The 20,700-nt window shown below is 52.7% G+C and overlaps 1 protein-coding gene across 5 annotated transcripts in view; it reads right to left on the bottom strand.

The window, feature by feature from the left end:
- Nucleotides 1-20,700, bottom strand: part of cadps2 (Ca++-dependent secretion activator 2) — a 219,114-nt gene that overhangs the window by 135,958 nt on the left and 62,456 nt on the right. For 4 of the 5 annotated variants that reach the window (XM_030097247.1, XM_030097245.1, XM_030097244.1 and 1 more), the window contains exons 3-5: nt 16,180-16,514; nt 6,734-6,814; nt 546-776 (exon numbers count right to left, since the gene is read on the bottom strand). In XM_030097247.1, the coding sequence (XP_029953107.1) occupies nt 546-776; nt 6,734-6,814; nt 16,180-16,514 (647 nt within the window). The remainder of the gene's footprint in view (nt 1-545; nt 777-6,733; nt 6,815-16,179; nt 16,515-20,700) is intronic. The other variant, XM_030097248.1, reaches the window with a different exon arrangement.

A 20,700-nucleotide genomic window follows, 5' to 3' on the forward strand; every position in this document is an offset into this window, starting at 1 on the left:
TCATAACCTCACACTGCCTCTGAAATATCAGCATTTTGTCTTTGTCTTCATGATCTTCCTTCACTTAAGGTATTTTTCCTCAGATTCTCTTGCTTTTCAGCGTTTCTCCTCAGACTCTTTCCATTCTGTCGTCTCCTGAAATTCACATCCATCCTGAGTCTCTGCACATGGCTGCTGACAGGCTACCAGAGGGCCGGGTTCAGGGCCTGGGATCTCTAGGTGCAGAGCCGGGCTAACATGAACCCGTTTCTCTCAGTGACATTTCTCCATCAGTACAAACCTTTCATTCTATTAGAACTCAGTTTTTAACTCATTTTCAGAAATGTACTTTGTTCTAACAATTTGCATTTGATTTTTCTTCTTCCCAGGAACGCCACTGGTGCATTCTGTCTTTATTACTGTCTGCGTCTCAGTGCGCTGCTGGGATGTGAGCAGGTTTAGAGAGTCCAGCAGCTCCCTGAGGTGTCTCTCTACATGGCTGAACATGACCCGGGTCCGGACCGCGGTTCTGTCCTGATGTGTGCCAGGTCCGGACCGGGACAAACCTCCAGGCTGAAGGACAGCAGCACGTCGGACTTGGACAGCAGGTCTCCCTCGTCCATGTCCAGGAAGGAGCTGTTGACGGAGGAGCGTTTGAGCCTCTGCCTGAAGTCGGCGCCTCCTCTGGACACCGGCAGGCTCTCCAGGTTGGCCATCAGCAGGCTGACGGCCGAGCGCAGCTCCTCCACGTACAGAGCCTCCATGTCGGCCGAGACGAACCGCGGATACCTCCTCTCCTGGAAACAAAGCCGTCGTTAGCGTCTCTTCACCACCACGCCCGCGGATCGGGCTGAGTTCTGGAACCCGTCCAGGGAGCCAGCGTCCAGCCCACCCCGGCCACCGTACTGCAGTGCTGCTTAGCTCCTCTCTCTCCCAGGTCCTCTCCAGTGTTGCTCAGCCTCCCCCTGGTGGGTCTGCTCTGGTCTTACTGCCCTGACAGCGAGAACAGCTCTGCTGGGCTGCTGGAGGATGCTGTGATGTGTGTTCAGAAAGCCTCTGTGTTCTCTGGACTGACTGCTTCACAGGAGGCCGTGGCCGCTGGAACACTGAGGAGAAGAGGAGCATTCAGGGAAGAGGGGCCTGAGTCTCCAGGCTGCTCAGGAGCTCCTGTGGATCTGAGCTGGATCTCTGGTGCCCCAAGGAGGGGAGTCCATCAGGCACTCAGCAGGACCAGGAGGTCCCTGAGTATCTGGGACATCAGGCTGGATGGTGCTCAAGGTCTGATGTCTAACCCAGCAGCCGTTCTCTTTCTTTGAGTACAGAACATGCTCAGATTCTCAAAACACTGAAGGCAGAACTCTGTATTCCCTGTAGCACCTGACAGCTTTACATGATCAGTTTGGAAAAGAAAAGACCTGCCTGAAAATGGAATAAATCAGTCCGGACATTTTATTACCGTATTGCTCCGAATATAAGAGGATATTTTTTTTTCCAGAAACGGTATTCTCAGAAACGGGGTGGTGCTCTGATGGAGGACTGGATGGAGCCAGAGTCCCGGGGAGCTGGACTGCCTCTGCTCCATGCAGTGGCTCCGCCCCCCATTAGGGGGAGCTAGTGAGCTGGACAGAGAGTCAGCCTGCAGCAGTGAGAGAAGAAGACTGAGCAGTGTGGCTGCTGCTGGTTTTTCTAAGCTTCATTTCAAACAGCATCCAGAATACCTGCCTGTCAGTACTCGAGTATACTCAGCTGATGTTCAGGATGGAGGTGGAACTGATACTTGTGAGTTTGTCAGTTTGTTTTGAAGTTTCAACGCAGATGCTAATTCCGTTAGCATGTCAATGGCGTTTCCATTAATAGTTAGCATTGAGCTAGCGGCTCTGATTTTAAATACTGACTGGTTTAGTTTTCAGACAGTGATGTATGTTGTGGTACATCTTGTGTGTTTGTTCACTTCTATGTTTATCTGGTTGGTTTCAGTTTTACAGCCTTCAGGAGAAAGTAATAAAAGCTCAGAGCAGCTGAAACCTGCTGCTTCCTCTCTGAAGAACTGTTCTCTACAGGCCAGACTGAACCCAGCATCCAGGAGGCTGAGTTATTCATGTTCATGAAGCTGAACACAACTGGAGTTTGATGGTTATAAAGTTATTTACATCTAGGGTTGCCAACTCTGTCACGCCCTGTGCCCTGCGACCTCGTGAAGGCGCTGGGGTCCTGTTCTGTTTGTCTGCCCTCATGTTCTCCCTCGTTACTCCCTGATGTGCCTCACCTGCCCTGCCCTGTATTTAAGTCCCGTGCTCCAGGTGCGTCCTGTCGGCTCCTTGTGGGTCTGTCTGTGTGCCTCCATGTCCCTGCCTGCACCTCCGCTCCGTTTGCTGTTTTGTTCCTGAGTTCCCGGTTTTCCTTGAGTTCTGGATTCCCTTATTTTGGACAATAAACACTTTTGTACCCCGCCTGGCTGCCTGCGCCTGGGTCCTTCCACCCTGCACCCGTGACAAACTCCCAGAGATTGAAATAAGGGACGCCTCTCGCGGGCAGCTGAAAAAAACTGGGTTTTTTGGGGGTCAAAACGCATGTATAACAGCATTTTGCCACAGTTATACCTATTACAGACTATAAAAACACATTAGGCTACTGCATCACACCTACAGTAGCAAGACTGTAATAACTCTTGATCAGTTTGTATTTGAGGCCTACAGTGAGACAGTTATCATTCCAGTATCATCATCATGATGGACAGCAGCTCTCAGCCACTGCACCGGACGGCAGAGCAGCTCAGCAGCTCCTTCAGAGGAGACTGAGACCCTCAGAGCAGGAAGGAGCTACCACAGGCCTCTCATCCCCACCGCTGTCAGACTGTACAGTTCTACTGTGTAGAATATGAGCAATAATCCTGGACATTATAGTATCCTGCACCCCCCCTTAAGAAATTCAGCGACACTTTATCATCCATTCACTCTGCTGTATCCATTCACTCTGCTAAAACATATTGTACATATTATATCATACTGTATAGTTATATATTGCATTGTATATTGCATCTTGTATTGCATATATTGTATATATTATATATTCCCTGTTGGACATACAGTTAGATCTTCATTGTCTTTAGCTTCTATTATCAGTCCTACTATGATTTGCACTGTTACTTGTTAATTATTGCACCATTCATTAGTTTTGCACCCTGCTGTGTGTTCTATGAGCCGATACACCTGTACATTTCTCCACTGTGAGATTAATAAAGTCTTCTATTCTATTCTATTCTATATTTATTGCTAAGTGTGCAAAATAACATCAAACAGCTGCTGTCTCTTCTGGATTTTAACATGTTCTTTTTTATTTTCAACTAAAAAAGTGCAAAATCAAAACTGAAAAACTTTCTGAACAGAAAAACCAACAAGGTTCCGTTTCTAAACTGAAAACACTCCACAGTCTGCAGCAGCAGACACACATCAATGAACTAAACATGATATATCTGATATGGAAACGGCACAAACTGACATGTCTCTGGAAGCCATGCTGCTGCTTTCATGTTGTGATTTACTTCTTCCATGGGCTCTGTGACGAACTGACTACTGGCCAATGAGCTGCTGAAGCCTCGGAACAGTCTTTTTTTGACCAATGAGCTCAGAGTGATTCTGTGTTGTTGAGCCCTGTTTGTCAGCTCATTGGTCACAGAACGTCAGAGAGCCGGTGAACAATTTACCGCAAGTTTTAAAAAAAAAAAAGTGCATGTTCCACTGCTCACGTTTTGACTCTCACAAAAATACAGAACAAAGTGCGTTCCTTTTCAGCTCAACACGGAACGCACACTTTTACGTCCAAATACGGAACGATTCTGTTTATGAAGGAACGGTTGGCAACTGTAGTTACATCATTAATGCAGTTATTGAACCTTTGAGGTTCTTAATTACTTATTTTGAGAAAGAGGATATATTTTTTTATTTAATACTGCAGTAATATTTTTTTTAATCTTAATCACGTGAAATGTTATCTCTGTCGTGAGTTTTTGAGTTTAGAATAATTGTACAATAAAAAGATCTTTTATGAGTAACCTTATTGTCTTCAACATATTTTTGTTTTCACAAAATGATGTTTGAAAAAAAGGGGTTGTCTTATAATCAGAGTCGTCTTATATTCGGGCCGATACGGTACTAGTTTTTACATCATGGGGTTTCATTATTTCCAGGAAGTCATTATATTATCGGGTGCTCCACTCGAAGAACCGTGAGGAGCTGCTGCCGGCCTCCTGAACCAGTCGCGCCTCAGCGAGGCTTCAGCCTGGTTACATAAAGATGTAATAAGAATGAATGTGTCCAACTCGGTAATATCTTTTTCTGCAGTTTTTGTAAATTGTGGAATCAGAAATACCAGCTTTATCTGCACAACTTTTGAAAAAACTGATGTTTTCTCTCTACCTGAACAACAAAAACCCTGTTGGTGTGACTCACTATGAAGGCTTGGCTTTGCTGAAAGTTTAGAGCCTTTCTCTACAAAGCTATCCAAAATGCAGATGAGGTGTTTTTCATAAAACAGTTACAGTCAGCAGGTCACCTTCGTCGCACTATTCTTTCTTCCTCTTGCTTCCTTCCTGTTCGGACGATTCGTCTTTATCCTTCTGACTCTTGCTCTCTGGCTCTTCTGTGCTGGACTGTAGGGAACGTAGTTTTTATCCTGCAAACCTTCAGGAATCCATTATTTAGTTTTTTTCTTATATGTAACCGGGGGGGCGCCCCTCCCCCTCCCCCTCCCCCTCCACGGAGGCTTCTCGTCTCAAGACCTATTTTTGTTCCCTGGCTGTGACCCTGCAGGTTCCTCTGTCTGACTTTATTGTGTCACTGACTGGTTTTAATTTGTGGCCTTCCTTCAGTGAGCAGCTCCTTGGAGACGCTTCTGTTGTGTAAGTGTGAGTAGTGGACTGGATGACCAGTCTTTAGTCGTCCATGCTGACCCCGACCCGCAGCACCCTGACCCTGACCCCGACCCGCAGCACCCTGACCCCAACCTGCAACACCCTGACCCTGACCCCGACCCGCAGCACCCTGACCCTGACCCCGACCCGCAGCACCCTGACCCTGACCCCGACCCGCAGCACCCTGACCCCGACCCGCAGCACCCTGACCCCGACCCGCAGCACCCTGACCCCGACCCGCAGCACCCTGACCCCGACCCGCAGCACCCTGACCCTGACCCCGACCCGCAGCACCCTGACCCCGACCCCGACCCGCAGCACCCTGACCCCGACCCCGACCTGCAGCACCCTGACCCTGACCCCAACCCGCAGCACCCTGACCCTGACCCCGACCCGCAGCACCCTGACCCCGACCCCGACCTGCAGCACCCTGACCCCAACCCACAGCACCCTGACCCTGACCCCGACCCGCAGCACCCTGACCCCGACCCTGACCCGCAGCACCCTGACCCCGACCCGCAGCACCCTGACCCCGACCTGCAGCACCCTGACCCCGACCCGCAGCACCCTGACCCTGACCCGCAGCACCCTGACCCTGACCCGCAGCACCCTGACCCTGACCCCGACCCGCAGCACCCTGACCCTGACCCCGACCCGCAGCACCCTGACCCCGACCCCGACCCGCAGCACCCTGACCCCGACCCCGACCTGCAGCACCCTGACCCTGACCCCAACCCGCAGCACCCTGACCCTGACCCCGACCCGCAGCACCCTGACCCCGACCCCGACCTGCAGCACCCTGACCCCAACCCACAGCACCCTGACCCTGACCCCGACCCGCAGCACCCTGACCCCGACCCTGACCCGCAGCACCCTGACCCCGACCCGCAGCACCCTGACCCCGACCTGCAGCACCCTGACCCCGACCCGCAGCACCCTGACCCTGACCCGCAGCACCCTGACCCTGACCCGCAGCACCCTGACCCCGACCCGCAGCACCCTGACCCCGACCCGCAGCACCCTGACCTGCAGGACCCTAACCCCGACCCCAACCTGCAGCACCCTGACCACGACCCCAACCTGCAGCACCCTGACCCCGACCCCAACCTGCAGCACCCTGACCCCGACCCCAACCTGCAGCACCCTGACCACGACCCCAACCTGCAGCACCCTGACCCCGACCCGCAGCACCCTGACCCCGACCCCAACCTGCAGCACCCTGACCCCGACCCCAACCTGCAGCACCCTGACCACGACCCCAACCTGCAGCACCCTGACCCCAACCCGCAGCACCCTGACCCCGACCCCAACCTGCAGCACCCTGACCCCGACCCGCAGCACCCTGACCCCGACCCCAACCTGCAGCACCCTGACCCCGACCCCAACCTGCAGCACCCTGACCCCGACCCCAACCTGCAGCACCCTGACCCCGACCCGCAGCACCCTGACCCCGACCCCAACCTGCAGCACCCTGACCCCGACCCCAACCTGCAGCACCCTGACCCTGACCCTGACCTGCAGCACCCCGACCTGCAGCACCCTGACTTGCAGCACTCTGACCCCGACCCGCAGTACCCTGACCACGACCCACACCACCCTGACCCGCAGTACCCTGACCACGACCCACACCACCCTGACCCTGACCTGCAGCACCCCGACCTGCAGCACCCTGACTTGCAGCACTCTGACCCCGACCCGCAGTACCCTGACCACGACCCACACCACCCTGACCCGCAGTACCCTGACCACGACCCACACCACCCTGACCCGCAGTACCCTGACCACGACCCACACCACCCTGACCCCGACCCACACCACCCTGACCCCGACCTGCAGAACGCTCACCCTGGAGATCCTCTCCGCCTGCTGCAGTCTGCCGTCCAGCTCCCGGCGGATCTGAGCTGCCTGCTCGTCAACATTGTCCAGCTGTTAGACAGAGAGAGACACACACACACACACACACACACACACACACACACACACACACACACACTCCAATCAGTGTGAGGAGAATGGGAGAGGTGAAGGTCAGAGGTCACTCATGACTGACCCTGAATGAATCTGACCACAGTGCCTCCTGGACAGGCTCCAGGTTCGAGACCCTGAACTGGGACGGATGATGGATGATGGAGAACAGGCTGGGGGTTCTGCAGGGTTCCTCCACAGCGCCCCCTCTGGAGGAACGTCAGAACCAGGACTGCCACTGGTTCAGTCCCCCACAGATCCCAGATCAGACAAGACTGTGGAACCAGAGGAGCAGCAACGGTGTAGGCTGGAGAACCGGAGCTGAGGTGGTTCAAACCGTGGCTCACGGCCTGCTGTTGCTCCCAGACTCCACACACACACCGCTGGCTCGTGGGTGTGTGTGACGGTGTGTGCGGCTGTTGCTGCGTCATCAGAATGGCGGCGAGCGGAGTTTGCTCACTGCGCAGAAATCCAGCCTGACGAATCGGCGATGGAGGAAGTGAAGCGACAGCAGAAGAGCGCTCTGATGGACGGAGGCGCCGAAGCCGTCGTGACGAGCGGAACGCTGGGAGCTGATAACAGAAGAGGAGCTCTGATCCACCGCTGCAGTCCAGGACCAACCAGGCCAGAGCGGCGCCGGGCCTCCGTCCAATCAGAGAGCGGCGTTCAGCAACCAGCGGCAGCAGAGCAGCTCGTCTGAGATGAAGCCGTGGAACAGCCAGGACCTCAGAGGGACGAGGACCACAGCTGGTCTCTCGTGGTCTCCAGAAGCTCCGGGCCAGTCCTCACAGGACTGGCGTCCGACTTCACAGGTGTGGAGACGCTCGTCCTGAGGTTGTCCTCCTGCAGCAAGTCAGCTGCTCTGCTGCTTCGTCCTGGAGGAACCTCTGCCATGGACGACTCCGGAGGACAGAGGACAGAGGAGGACTGGACAGGACATGAAGCACTGTGACCCTGATCAGTTGATCCTCAGATGGTCCCTGATGTGATCTGAGACAGAGGGACACAGTGAAAGACGTCTGGTTCCTGTCTTGACAGAATGAGGACAGCCGGTCCATCTGGTTGGACCTCATGATGGACAGAGAGCAGAGGCTGGCTGAGCGGTGTCTGGGGGGGGGGAGCAGTTGGACAGTTGTCCTCCAGGCGCCTGTCCTCGGTGGTGTGGTCTCTGGACGGCAGCTGTGTCTTCAGGACTCGAGCTCTGTCCCTACTCTGTGTTGAATGGACGTCAGTGTCTCGGGGTAGCTGGAGCTGTGAGAACAGTAATCTGGATCTGAGGGGATGTTTGACCTCAGGTTGCCATGGAAACCGTCTTTCCACCAACCCAGCTCGGCTCAAAGACTTTCTCATGTTTTCTCCTGATAGAGCCACATGTTAGTTAAAGTAGTCCAGGTCTGGGGACCGGCTGGGCCACTACAGGGTCCAGGTCTGGGGACCGGCTGGGCCACTACAGGGTCCAGGTCTGGGGACCGGCTGGGCCACGACAGGGTCCAGGTCTGGGGACCGGCTGTCTCTCTATCTGCTCTAACGCTAAGATTCCTTCTTTCTGTATGATGATGTCATTTAGAACTTTCCTGACTGAGGAGTTGCAACAAAGTATCAGTTACAAAGTAACTTTTTTTTTTAACAAAACAAACCAAAAAAAAGAAGAAGCATCATATGTAATGAATGACTGAATGAATGAATGAATGACTAAATGAATCCCTCTGCAGTTGTAGGGTTGATTGTCTCTGAACCAGGCGCCAGCCTCCGCTCATAAAACATGAAGATAATGCGGAAGTGCAAAAAAGCTGTAATTCCAGAGAGATTCCAGCAGGGGGCGATGATGCTGGTTTCAAAAAGAGCCCCGGTCCCATTGGAACCCATTCAAAATGACGATTTTCAGAGTGCAAATAAACATATAAAGCGCCCGGTTTCAGGACATGTTTTGGTCTCTGTCACTAGTTTCTAGAACCTGCTGCTTCACCAGACTCTGATTTTCACACAAATCATCTGCTGATTTTATATTACAAGTTAAAGTTCAGCATACATCACCCTATCACAGCGCCTCCTCTGTCCACGTGATGCGGTCACGTGACGGGCTGGACCAATCACATTTACATCCGGTTTCAAATATTCAATGTGGAGACGTCCTGCTGGACTCGCTGAAGTCTTCAGAACGGCGGTTGGGAACTCTGTGGGTGACGTCAGGAAAGGTCTGTCCGTTTGTATACAATCTATGGTCTGAACACTGCCTGCTCCTCCGGCTCATCTGGACTCCAGAGGACGAACGAGCAGCTGAACGCTGAATGACAGTAAAGGAGCGGCACCTCATGTGATCATCAGTAATGGTAACGGTGGTAACGCTGGGAAAAGTAATCAGATTATCACAGTTCCATATTTAAGCACATTCACTCCCATCACAGACCGTGACTAATTGAAAAACAACCTTTAGTCAACAACAACAGTCGTTATCTGCAGCCCCAGTTCATACAGCCGTCACTGCAGCGCTGCTCTGTGGGAAACACCTTCGGTGTGTCCACTGGTCAGTCAGCCGTCATTCGGACTGCGTAGCACCGGGCGCTTCGAACCGCCCCCCTCTGTCAAATCACTGGCTCATTCCAAAACCCATCGTTTCATTCTGCAGTGTTCTTCACGCTCCTGACGGCAGCTGATTCCTTCATTTCTCATGTGAAAATGGAAGCTTAAAGCAGAGTCGTGGACTTCCAGCCTCACGTCACGGTGGAGGCAGGCTCGGACTCTGCTCCTTCACGTCCTTCAGAGCGGCGCTCCCTGGCCGTGGAGCGGCGTTGTGCCATTATTGAATGGTAGGAAATGGCTTCACTCTGACGCAGTGCTGCCTTGATCGCTGTACTGAAAAAGTATTCTGAGAGCCTGGTCACGATTAAAGTGTCAGGAAAAAAAAAAAAGAAGCGCTGCTGATGTTGGCAGTTAAAGCAAAGGAGAAACTTCCTGACTGAATGTTTCCTTCCCACACTGCTCACCAGAGCCTGATAAACCAGCAGTCACGTCTCTGCCAGCTCTAATCTTCACGGTCATTACAGCTGATTTCACCACATCCACAGCAGAGTGAGGGAAAGGAACCGACACAAGGCTCCCTCCCTCCACGGCCAGGAGCCGTCCACACAGCCCTGCTTCCTGCCAACAGAGTGAAAACTGCTGACGAGCCGCCTCAGGTCACCCCAGGTCACACCAGGTCATCCCAGGTCATATCAGGTCACCCCAGGTCATATCGGGTCACACCAGGTCACCTCAGGTCACCCCAGGTCATATCAGGTCACCCCAGGTCATATCAGGTCACCCCAGGTCCACCATTCCTGGAAGCTCATGGTACTTCCAGTCCTGTACTTCAAACGGACACGTTGCTCTGCTCCTCCTGGTGAAAAGAGAATAGAGTGGAACCAACTACAGGTGGAGTTAAAGAACTGGTGGGAGCACGGATCAGAGGGTGGGTGTTGATGGAGGGAACTGAAGCCCATATGGAGACGATGGGATCATCTGACTATTCATCCCTCTGAGCAGCTGGTCAGGACAGCTGGACCCTCCCTCCCTCCCTCCCTCCCTCCCTCCCTCCCTCCTCAGCTCTGACATCCACCTTTTCCTCTGAGAAAGACCAGAGGCTCAGATCTCCGTCCTGCTCCTCACCTGGAGAAAGCTCTCACAGCTGACGGTCCAGCAGTGCCAGAGGCCCAGAGATACAGACGATCAGCATGAGCCGAAAACCAGCTGAGACGGAGGAAGGGTGGTCTGTTCAGGCTGATCTGGACCTCATCAGACAGGGACCAGGTCTTTATCGCCACAGTGAACAGACCACAGCATGGCTGGAGCTCTAATGAGCCACAGACGGATCAGATGGATTCCATGGGTCAGTAAGGATCCTTCAGCTCAGACCATGAAGCCTGTTCTGACCTGGATCCACAGCACAGGTCTCATGAGAGTCCAGCCTGAACGGCCGCTGGAGCCGGGACAGCAGCTGAACAGAGACCCTGATGATCCGCCAGTCCAGACTAAACTCATCCCAGAGGAGACCGGAGACCGGACTCCGGAATCCCTCTGACAGGACGGACCGGACCGGATTCTACAGCCTCCACAGGACTACGCTGGACACAGCTCAGACGGCGGGTGGGGGGGCTCCTGTGGGACGGTCAGAATGCTAGCACGTTAGCATGTAAAAGCTACCAGGAAGAACCAAACCGAGCAAGCACGAACGACCCGACGCCTTTGTCAGTGCCGCCATGTTGACTGACGCTTAAGAGGGACCAGTCCCGTCTGGGTCCCGTCTGGGTCCCGTCTCTGAGACCAGGTTTCAGGATCCAGGAGGGACCCACTGACCAGACCACTGAGCTCTGCTGTTCAACAGGGCTGTGGTTTTTACCATATTGGCCCGAATTTAAAACAACTCTAATTATAATTTTCAAATATAATTTTGTGAAAATAAAAATATGTTGAAGACAATAAGGTTACTCATAAAACAACTTTTTATTGTACAATTATTCTAGGAAAACTCAACAGAGACAACACTTCATGTGATTTAAGATCCAGAAATATTACTGCAGTACTAAATAAAAACTATATTCTCTTTCTCAAAATCTGAGGCCGTGACTCAGTGAAGAAGCAACAAATCAGAGCCTCAAAGGTTCAATAACTGCATTAATGAGTAAATAACTTCATAACCATCACATTCAAGTTCTATTCAGCTTCATAGCATTAATAATTCAGTCTAATGTATCTTGGCTGCTTGGCAGTAGTTTGTTGACTCTGCAGCGTTGAACCATCAGTTTAAACGTCTCCTCTGTTTGCTCGCTGGTCCAGCGCTCCAGCTCCTTCCTTCCAGATGGTCACGTTCCTCCAGCTTTCATCACATCACTGTGACCACAGACGTCATGTGACTGTGACGCTCCATTCGCTTCCTGGTCACCGGTACTGTGGCTCCATCTAGCGGCGCGGATGTGTAACGACAATCTAGTCCTCGATTATAGCACCACCCCGTACTGGAGAATACAGTTTCTGGAAAAAAGTATATAGTCTTATATTCGGGCCGATACGTTAGTTAGCCACTGAAATATGGCAACAGTCAAAAAGTAGAGATGAACCTCAGCTCCGAGAACTGAAGTTCACTAATACTAATATTTAGTAGTAGTGGAAACTTTAAGTCCAACGTTCAAAAAACAGAGAAAAAGAAAGAAAGGCAGAACATCAATGATATCAGGTACATGGGAGAATATTCCAGCTGCTGTGTGGTGCAGAAGGCCTTGAAGGTTCTAGAGCAGAGCTGGAGGACCTGCCAGCATTCTAGTACAGGGCATGAACATCAGCACCGTCCCTGTCAGCTGCTGCAGCTAGCTGTCACATGTCTCAGCCTGGACGTCTGCGTCCGTCTCCTGCTGCTTCAGCCTAAGAAAAGTCAACGTGCACAGTCCTCAGAAAACAGCCGTGAAAGTTCCAGCTGCTGCCACAGGTGAGCGAGGCAGAAACAGGCCGTCTGACAAGTCAAAGCTCAGTCTGGACCAGGGGTGGACACTGCTGCGTGGCAGAAAGAGGACATGCTGTGAAGACGGCGCTGGGACAAAACGCTCCTCTCTGAAAGACGGCAACGTGACGCCCCCAGGAAGAAGACATGTCCAGGTTCAGGGACCACCTGGATCTCGCTCTGGTCCACTCCAGCCTGTGTCAGGACTCATAACATCCTCCGGGACTCCTGGTTGACGGGTCCAGTCCGCCAGAGGACATGGCTCTGGGACAGAAGCTGAGTGGAGGAATGCTTGGTGAACTCAACAGATGAAGCAGATCGTCTGTTATTCTGGATCAAAGCAGGACGAAGCAGAGCTTCACACAGCCGACACCTCCAACAGTCTGAAGATCGCTGACCGGCAGCGGCGCTCTGCAGGGAGCAGCTGAAGACAGTCCTCTCCCTGTCCTCCTGTCTGTCTGTCCACCGTCAGCCTCCTGTCTGTCTGCTCTGGCTCCTGATCAAGCTACACAACAGGCATGTTTACATGCGCCCGTATAATCTGCTTCACTCAGAGCCGATTGTACGAGGTGGGGTACACTGATCGACAATGAATCCTGAATCCTGGACCTGGTCTGGAGCAGATTGAATCCTGGACCCGGTCTGGAGCAGACTGAATCCTGGACCTGGTCTGGAGCAGATTGAATCCTGGACCCGGTCTGGAGCAGACTGAATCCTGGACCCGGTCTGGAGCAGACTGAATCCTGGACCCGGTCTGGAGCAGACTGAATCCTGGACCTGGTCTGGAGCAGATTGAATCCTGGACCTGGTCTGGAGCAGACTGGATCCTGATCGTGTCCTACTTTTGTGTAACTGGATCCTGGATTAGTTGAACCAGGATAACCCAGACATCCTGACTTGATCCCTGGTCCTGGTTCTGTGCTAGAGCTGCCACGATTAGTTGACTAATCACGATTATTACTACTATTAAAATAATCGACAACTAATTTAATAGTCGACACGTCTTTTTGTTTTTTTAAATCTTTGCTTTTGTCTCAAAACGGCAGCTTCCACTGCGGGTCTGCCTTCTGTCCCAGACACACCTGCACAGTCGTGGTAACTGTGTTAGCGTTAGTTTACACCAGACGGGCTCTGGTGTCATGGCTACCCCCCGGCAGCGGAGCTCAAAGTGTGGCAGCAGTAGAAGAAAAGTTCAGAGAAAAGTGTGCATTGCAGTATCTGCAGGACAGAACCTGCCTGCGATGCACGAGCCCCTGGACAGAAGCACGTCGTGGCTCGTGGCAAAGATGAAGAGGGACCGTCGTCTCGGTCAGCTAGTAATATTAGCACAGAGGGCTAACTTGCTATTTATATAGCTGCCGACGTTAGCATTAGCGGTGACGATTCATTAGCTGCCTTTAGCACACATTTCATGTTTCCTGTAACGTTCTAACAGTGATGTGTTTTAATAAGAAGGGATGTCAGGCTAATGTTTTGTTTCGGTGCCACAAAAGTGCGTTCTTCTTCAATGGACGACTTTGTTTCAAAGTCAGTTAGCTGCACCCCTCAGCAAGCAAATGTCCCGACGGAGCCCATTCTCACCATGGTGACGGACATGAGACCTGTCCATGGTGGACCAGGAAGGGTTTAAACAGATGATCAAACAGTTGAACCCGGATTATCATGACAACTACCTACCAGGCAGATCCCACTTCACCACCCGGATGGAGACGAAACGGCATGCAACGTTTGACAAGGCTTTACTTTCAGTTAGCAAACACCTCAAACACTTAAAGCTGGAAACTAATGAGGGTTCATCCGAGCCGCTTCATGCTGGTGCCATAAACTGTAGGTTTCACATTCAAGTGATATTGATGTCATTAGTCGACTGATCGGAAAAATAATCGTTTGTGGCAGCCCTGTTCTGTGCAGCTGGTTCCTGGTCCCTGGCCCCCGGCCCCTGGTCCCTGGCCCCTGGTCCTCGGTCCCTGGTCCCCAGCCCCTGGTCCCCGGCCCCTGGTCCCCGGCCCCTGGTCCCTGGCCCCTGGTCCTCGGTCCCCAGCCCCTGGTCCCTGGCCCCTGGTCCTCGGTCCCCAGCCCCTGGTCCCTGGTCCCTGATCCTCAGTCCCCAGCCCCTGGTCCCTGGTCCTCGGTCCCCGGCCCCTGGTCCCTGATCCTCAGTCCCCAGCCCCTGGCCCCTGGTCCTCGGTCCCCGGCCCCTGGTCCCTGATCCTCAGTCCCCAGCCCCTGGTCCCTGGTCCTCGGTCCCCGGCCCCTGGTCCCTGATCCTCAGTCCCCAGCCCCTGGTCCCTGATCCTCGGTCCCCGGCCCCTGGTCCCTGATCCTCAGTCCCCAGCCCCTGGTCCCTGGTCCTCGGTCCCCGGCCCCTGGTCCCTGATCCTCGGTCCCCGGCCCCTGGTCCCTGATCCTCAGTCCCCAGCCCCTGGTCCCTGGTCCCTGACCTCGTCTCTGGGCTCAGATCAAAGCGTGGCTGAAGCAGCTGTCTGTGTGGATTAACCCAGACAGGAACTAGAAAGAGGGAGACAGAGGAGGCGGAGGCGGGTGGAGTCTGAAGAGGACTGGCCCTGGGCTCCAGATGTGGACCAACACGCTGTATTTAGCAGTGGATGCTAACGCTCAGGTCTTCTGTCACCCTGTCACCCTCTGCTGTTAAATCTGTCCAGTAAGTCAGACTCACATGTCTGAAAATGACTCCACTGACCTATGACCCTGGCTTGCTGAGCTTCATGTAATACTGCTCAGGTAATATGAGGCAGCTCCACCCAGAGCCTGGCGACGTTCGGCTGTTCTACACTCACACTGTCACAATCATATGGTTACAATCCAAAGGCGAAAGTTCTTCTAAACAGACCGATGCGGTATTGTTTGTTTACCTGACAGTTTCGAAGGCTGTCAGCCTTCTTCCTCAGAGTATCACTGATGTTGTTGTGACGTATCTTGTCAGCTGAATTTATACAGGATTTGGCGCTATTCTCCCACTAGTGGAAGCGGGAGAACGGCGCCATCTGCAGTCCGACTTCTTGAGTACAGCATCCCTGTGGTTACGACCGAAACTGACAAACTTGGCACTAATATCTAAGATGACTGAAACCAAGTCCTGGAATCTGGAAACATTCCAGGCTGATAAAGCGAGGATTTGGACTTTTATACCCCTTTCCCACTGGCTAATACCCGCTAATACCCGGATCCTCATGGCAGTGGGAAAGGGTGTAACTGGCATTTCCACCCAGGTCGTTCGACTCTCCAAGCGACTCACGTTTTAGTCGGCTCGCCTCCGATCAGCTTCAGTGGGAAAGGCAGACCGGGTCGTGATGACATCACCGTAGCGTGGCTACGTTAGCGCGGCTACGTTAGCGCGCTAGTTGTTTGTGGACACAGGGAGATTTCCCTCAGGACGACCCAGCACTGGTCAGAGAGCTCCTCCTGATCTGCGGGGAAGAGGAGAGTCGTCCACAGGTGACGGGGACTGAGCTCTTCCCCAGTGTTTACTTTCGCTGTGCTCCGTCACGCTGATGATGTCATCAACGTGGGACACCATCAGCGCGGGGAAACGCAGCCCCGCAGCTCGCCTGCAGGCGGTGAGACCTGGGTCTGCAGGCGGGGGGACAGGAGGCAGTTCTGACTGAGCGGGTCGAGGGCGCCGTTTGTCAGCGAGGCTTCACCTGGGTAAATAAAGGATTTAATAACACCGAATGGACCGAAGCGTGAGCTGGCGCTGGGGTCTGTAAAGACCAGGAGGGGTCTCTCTGTCCAGACTGGAAGCAGAGCTGCAGCGAGGACAGCCGGGTCTTCACCGTGTGAAGAGTCAGGGATCGTAAAAGCGCCGGGCTCAAGGGCCGAGTCGGCGGCACCTCACCTGGCAGGCGTTGTACAGCAGCTGGTGCTCAAACTTGCGGATGCCGAGGATCTGCTGGAACATCTGGTACAGCTGCTCCTTGCTCAGGATGAGCTCCGACACGGCGCTCGGCGGCGCCCGCTGAGGCTGCCGCCGCACGTCCTCGTCCCCCCTGTAGATGGCGTCGTACTTGGCGATCCAGGAGCTCAGCACCGTCTCTTTGCTCAGGCCGTCGATCTCGGGCAGGCTGCGGACGCGCCGCTCGATGTTTTTCTTGAAGACGTCACGGAAGTCGCTGGCCGAGCAGCCGCCGCTCTGCACCATGCGAGACACGCGCTCGCTCTTCAGGAAGCCCTGGGAGACAGGGGACACGGAGACATGAGGTCCAGCTGCAGTGCGGGTCCTGTTCCCACCCCCCAGCCCCCCACCCACCACCTCCACCTTCTCCCACTCATTTAGACTGAAATAAACATTAAGCCTTTAAAACAGACGGGGGGAAGGCAGCTGGAGGGGGCAGCAGGAGACCACCCTGGAGGACTGGATTCAGAGAACCAGAGGAGGAAAGGCGCCGTAGCGACGGGGGGAGAAGGGAACAAAGCAGACATGTTAACATGACGGAGCGAGCAGATGTTTTCGGTCCAGCCTGCAGAGCAGCAGTCTGGGGTCAGGATGGGAAGAACCGGCCCGGACCGACGGAGAACTGATGCATGGCCTCAGGCTACGAGCGTCACAGTGACACCAACTGAGGAACATGAGCTCAATCCTGATTCATCTGATACAGACACAAATACTGTCTTCGGAAACATCTATTAGTTTTGTGTATATATGTATGTATGTATGTATGTATGTGTGTGTGTATATATATATATATATATATATATATATATATATATATATATATATATATATATATATATATATATATATATATATATGTACATACATATCAAGGCTGTTAAAAGATTTGTATTTTTAATCATGGTTAATTGTGTTATTTCCATAGTTAATCACAATTAATCATGCTTGGAATTGCATGACTTAAATAGTGTTGGTTTGCAACAGTTTTCATTCACCATTCCATCAGCTTAGAAGCAGAATTTAAAGTCAATGTTGAAGTTTAACCATGGAGACGTCCTGCAGCCACTGATTTCTGACCAGAGCATCTTGACTGGGAATCAAACACAAAGAAGAGTTTCCTTTTCAACCATGTTGGATTTTCTTTCAAAATAAAATGCCATGTAGACCAGTCTATTTATACATATATAACGGTCCATGAAAAGGCCCCAGTGAGAACCTGCTCAGTGAACGCCTCAGACAGTGGAACCCCGAGAGAACCAGGAGCCAGAGGAGGATCATGGGAAGACAAACCCGACACGGCATGAACCACCACAAACTGAAGAAGAGGCTGACAGAGAGAGAACACGGAGAGAACACGGAGAGAACACGGAGAGAACACAGAGAGAACACAGAGAGAACACAGAGAGAACACGGAGAGAACACAGAGAGAACACGGAGAGAACACAGAGAGAACACGGGGAGAACACAGAGAGAACACGGAGAGAACACGGAGAGAACACGGGGAGAACACGGAGAGAACACGGAGAGAACACAGAGAGAACACGGAGAGAGCACGGAGAGAACACAGAGAGAACACGGAGAGAACACGGAGAGAACACGGGGAGAACACGGAGAGAACACGGAGAGAACACAGAGAGAACACAGAGAGAACACAGAGAGAACACGGAGAGAACACGGAGAGAACACGGAGAGAACACGGGGAGAACACGGAGAGAACACGGAGAGAACACAGAGAGAACACGGAGAGAACACAGAGAGAACACGGAGAGAACACGGAGAGAACACGGAGAGAACACAGAGAGAACACGGAGAGAACACGGAGAGAACACAGAGAGAACACAGAGAGAACACAGAGAGAACACGGAGAGAACACGGGGAGAACACGGAGAGAACACGGAGAGAACACAGAGAGAACACAGAGAGAACACGGAGAGAACACGGAGAGAACACAGAGAGAACACAGAGAGAACACGGAGAGAACACGGAGAGAACACGGAGAGAACACGGAGAGAACACGGAGAGAACACGGAGAGAACACGGAGAGAACACAGAGAGAACACGGGGAGAACACGGAGAGAACACGGAGAGAACACAGAGAGAACACGGAGAGAACACAGAGAGAACACGGAGAGAACACGGAGAGAACACGGAGAGAACACGGGGAGAACACGGAGAGAACACGGAGAGAACACAGAGAGAACACGGAGAGAACACGGAGAGAACACGGAGAGAACACAGAGAGAACACAGAGAGAACACGGAGAGAACACGGAGAGAACACGGAGAGAACACAGAGAGAACACAGAGAGAACACGGAGAGAACACGGAGAGAACACGGAGAGAACACGGAGAGAACACAGCAGTGGCTGGAGGGCAGAACAGAGACCATGGCCATACAGATATAGAGATATACTGATAGAAAGACAGACAGATGTGCACATCAGGAAGACACCCACACTGAAGCAGAGCGTAACAGAAGAGAGCTTTCTTAGAGCAATATTCTATTTCTGAGGGGAAGATTGGAAAAGACCAGAAAGACAAGCTGTCGATGGAATATCAGACCAGATGAAACCTGAGAACGTCATTTCTCATCATTTCACAGCACAGCAGAAGTCGAATGGATAACAGGAGCTGAAAACTGGAGGATGCTCCACACAGGTCAAAGGTCGTCTGGCGGCTGGTGCATTCTGAGGATCAGCACTGTCAATTTCAATCAATCAATCAATTTATTTTTGTACAGCCCAGTATCACAACAACAGCTGCCTCAGAGGCTTCAAGATGTTACATTGGTCGGTAAAAATGTCAAAGCTTGATAAAGACTTTGATAATAACAATGAATCACAGTGTAGTGTCCATATAAACAGTCCACAGACAGAACAGAGTGAGAACGTTGACATCAGACCAATAAACATGGTGGCATGAACAGTCCACAGCAGCTCGTCAGTGACCGAACTGAGTCATGTTAGAATGTTAAAACAATACAAACAGTGAATAAGCATAATGTTAATATGTCAAATTCACAGTAACGAGACAAAACGAAGCAACCACCGCCTTAGACCCTCACATCCGGCAAGAAAACACTCCAGAAACCCAGTGGGAGAAGAAGAGATCTTGGGGAGAACCACAGTATGGAGGGATCCCTCTCCCAGGGACGGACAGCTTTGGAAACAGCTAGCATGAGACAACAAGAAGTAAAGCCGAGGACAATGTTGAGTGAGACACTGTGAGAACAATAAACCAACTGAAGCCACTGCCGAGCCTCAGGAAACCACATCAAACCCAGGCCACGTGAAAATAGAGTCTCAGCGAGGACCAGGAGGGGACGTCCGGCGTCCCAGCAGCAGGGTGGTGAGCGGAGCTGTCCAGAGAGCAGTCCCCCTGGTGGTGAGCAGAGGAAAACCGACGCTGCCTCCAGCACACACCAACCAGCAGCCACACCCTGGAACCAGACCAGGGACCGTCTGGCCACTGCCAACCGACAGCCCACCCTCCAGAGAGCTGCTCAGGAGAGACATGAGAATACTATGAAATATCAAAGATATCGAGAACTAACTGTTGAATTTCAAAGATATGTGCTGTTTAATTCATAGAGGTTGAAGTTTTCAGGTCAAACTGACGGTTCAGGATGATCCTCCAGTCCTACAAAAGAGACCCAGACCACTGAAAGAGTTTTCATGACCAGATGGACCCACTGAGTGTCAGCACCAGCTTACTAAACCACCCTGAAGCAGGCGGTCCGGTCCTCCTGCCGCAACAACTGAGCAACGAGACGTCAAGTCTGAACAGCCTGGCTGGGAGTCTGAGGACTGTCTGTCTGGAGGGGACAGACGGCATGGCTGGGAGTCTGAGGACCGTCTGTCTGGAGGGGACAGACGGCCTGGCTGGGAGTCTGAGGACCGTCTGTCTGGAGGGGACAGACGCACATCCCCCCTCCTGGGGTCAGGGATCCTCTTTAGGACGAGGACACTCAGAGACCGGGCCGGAAATGCTCAAGCTAGAATATGCTGACGAGGGACAAATCACCACTGCCGTAACAATCAGAGGGTTGATGGTTCAATTCCCCATCTCCACATTTCGAAGTGTCCTCAAACAAGACACTGAACCCCAAACTGCCCCCCGTGGACAGACCGTTGGACCGTGGACCACTGGAGTGGGATGGATAGCGTAGCACTCTGGGCTCTGCTCAGGCGGGTCCCTTCAAGGGGGTTCTGAACCTCCAGATAAACCGGTTACCTGGGCCGGGGGTCCAGGTGTCCTCATTCAGGTGGTCTGGGGTTCACAGCCCCCCCACAGCTCTCCAGGGTCAAGCCGTCCTGCACAGTCGCTCGCAGCAGGCGGCACAGTGCTCATTACTCAATACTGACCTCTTGGTTTTGGATTGTCTCACTGGACTCTGACGTCCCAACGGAGGAGGACAGTAGTCCGATAAGGTTCATTAGGCCTTTTTTGTATTCATGGTTTGGAT

Source organism: Salarias fasciatus, chromosome 7, assembly GCF_902148845.1.
Source record: "Salarias fasciatus chromosome 7, fSalaFa1.1, whole genome shotgun sequence".
Classification (NCBI taxonomy): domain Eukaryota; kingdom Metazoa; phylum Chordata; class Actinopteri; order Blenniiformes; family Blenniidae; genus Salarias; species Salarias fasciatus.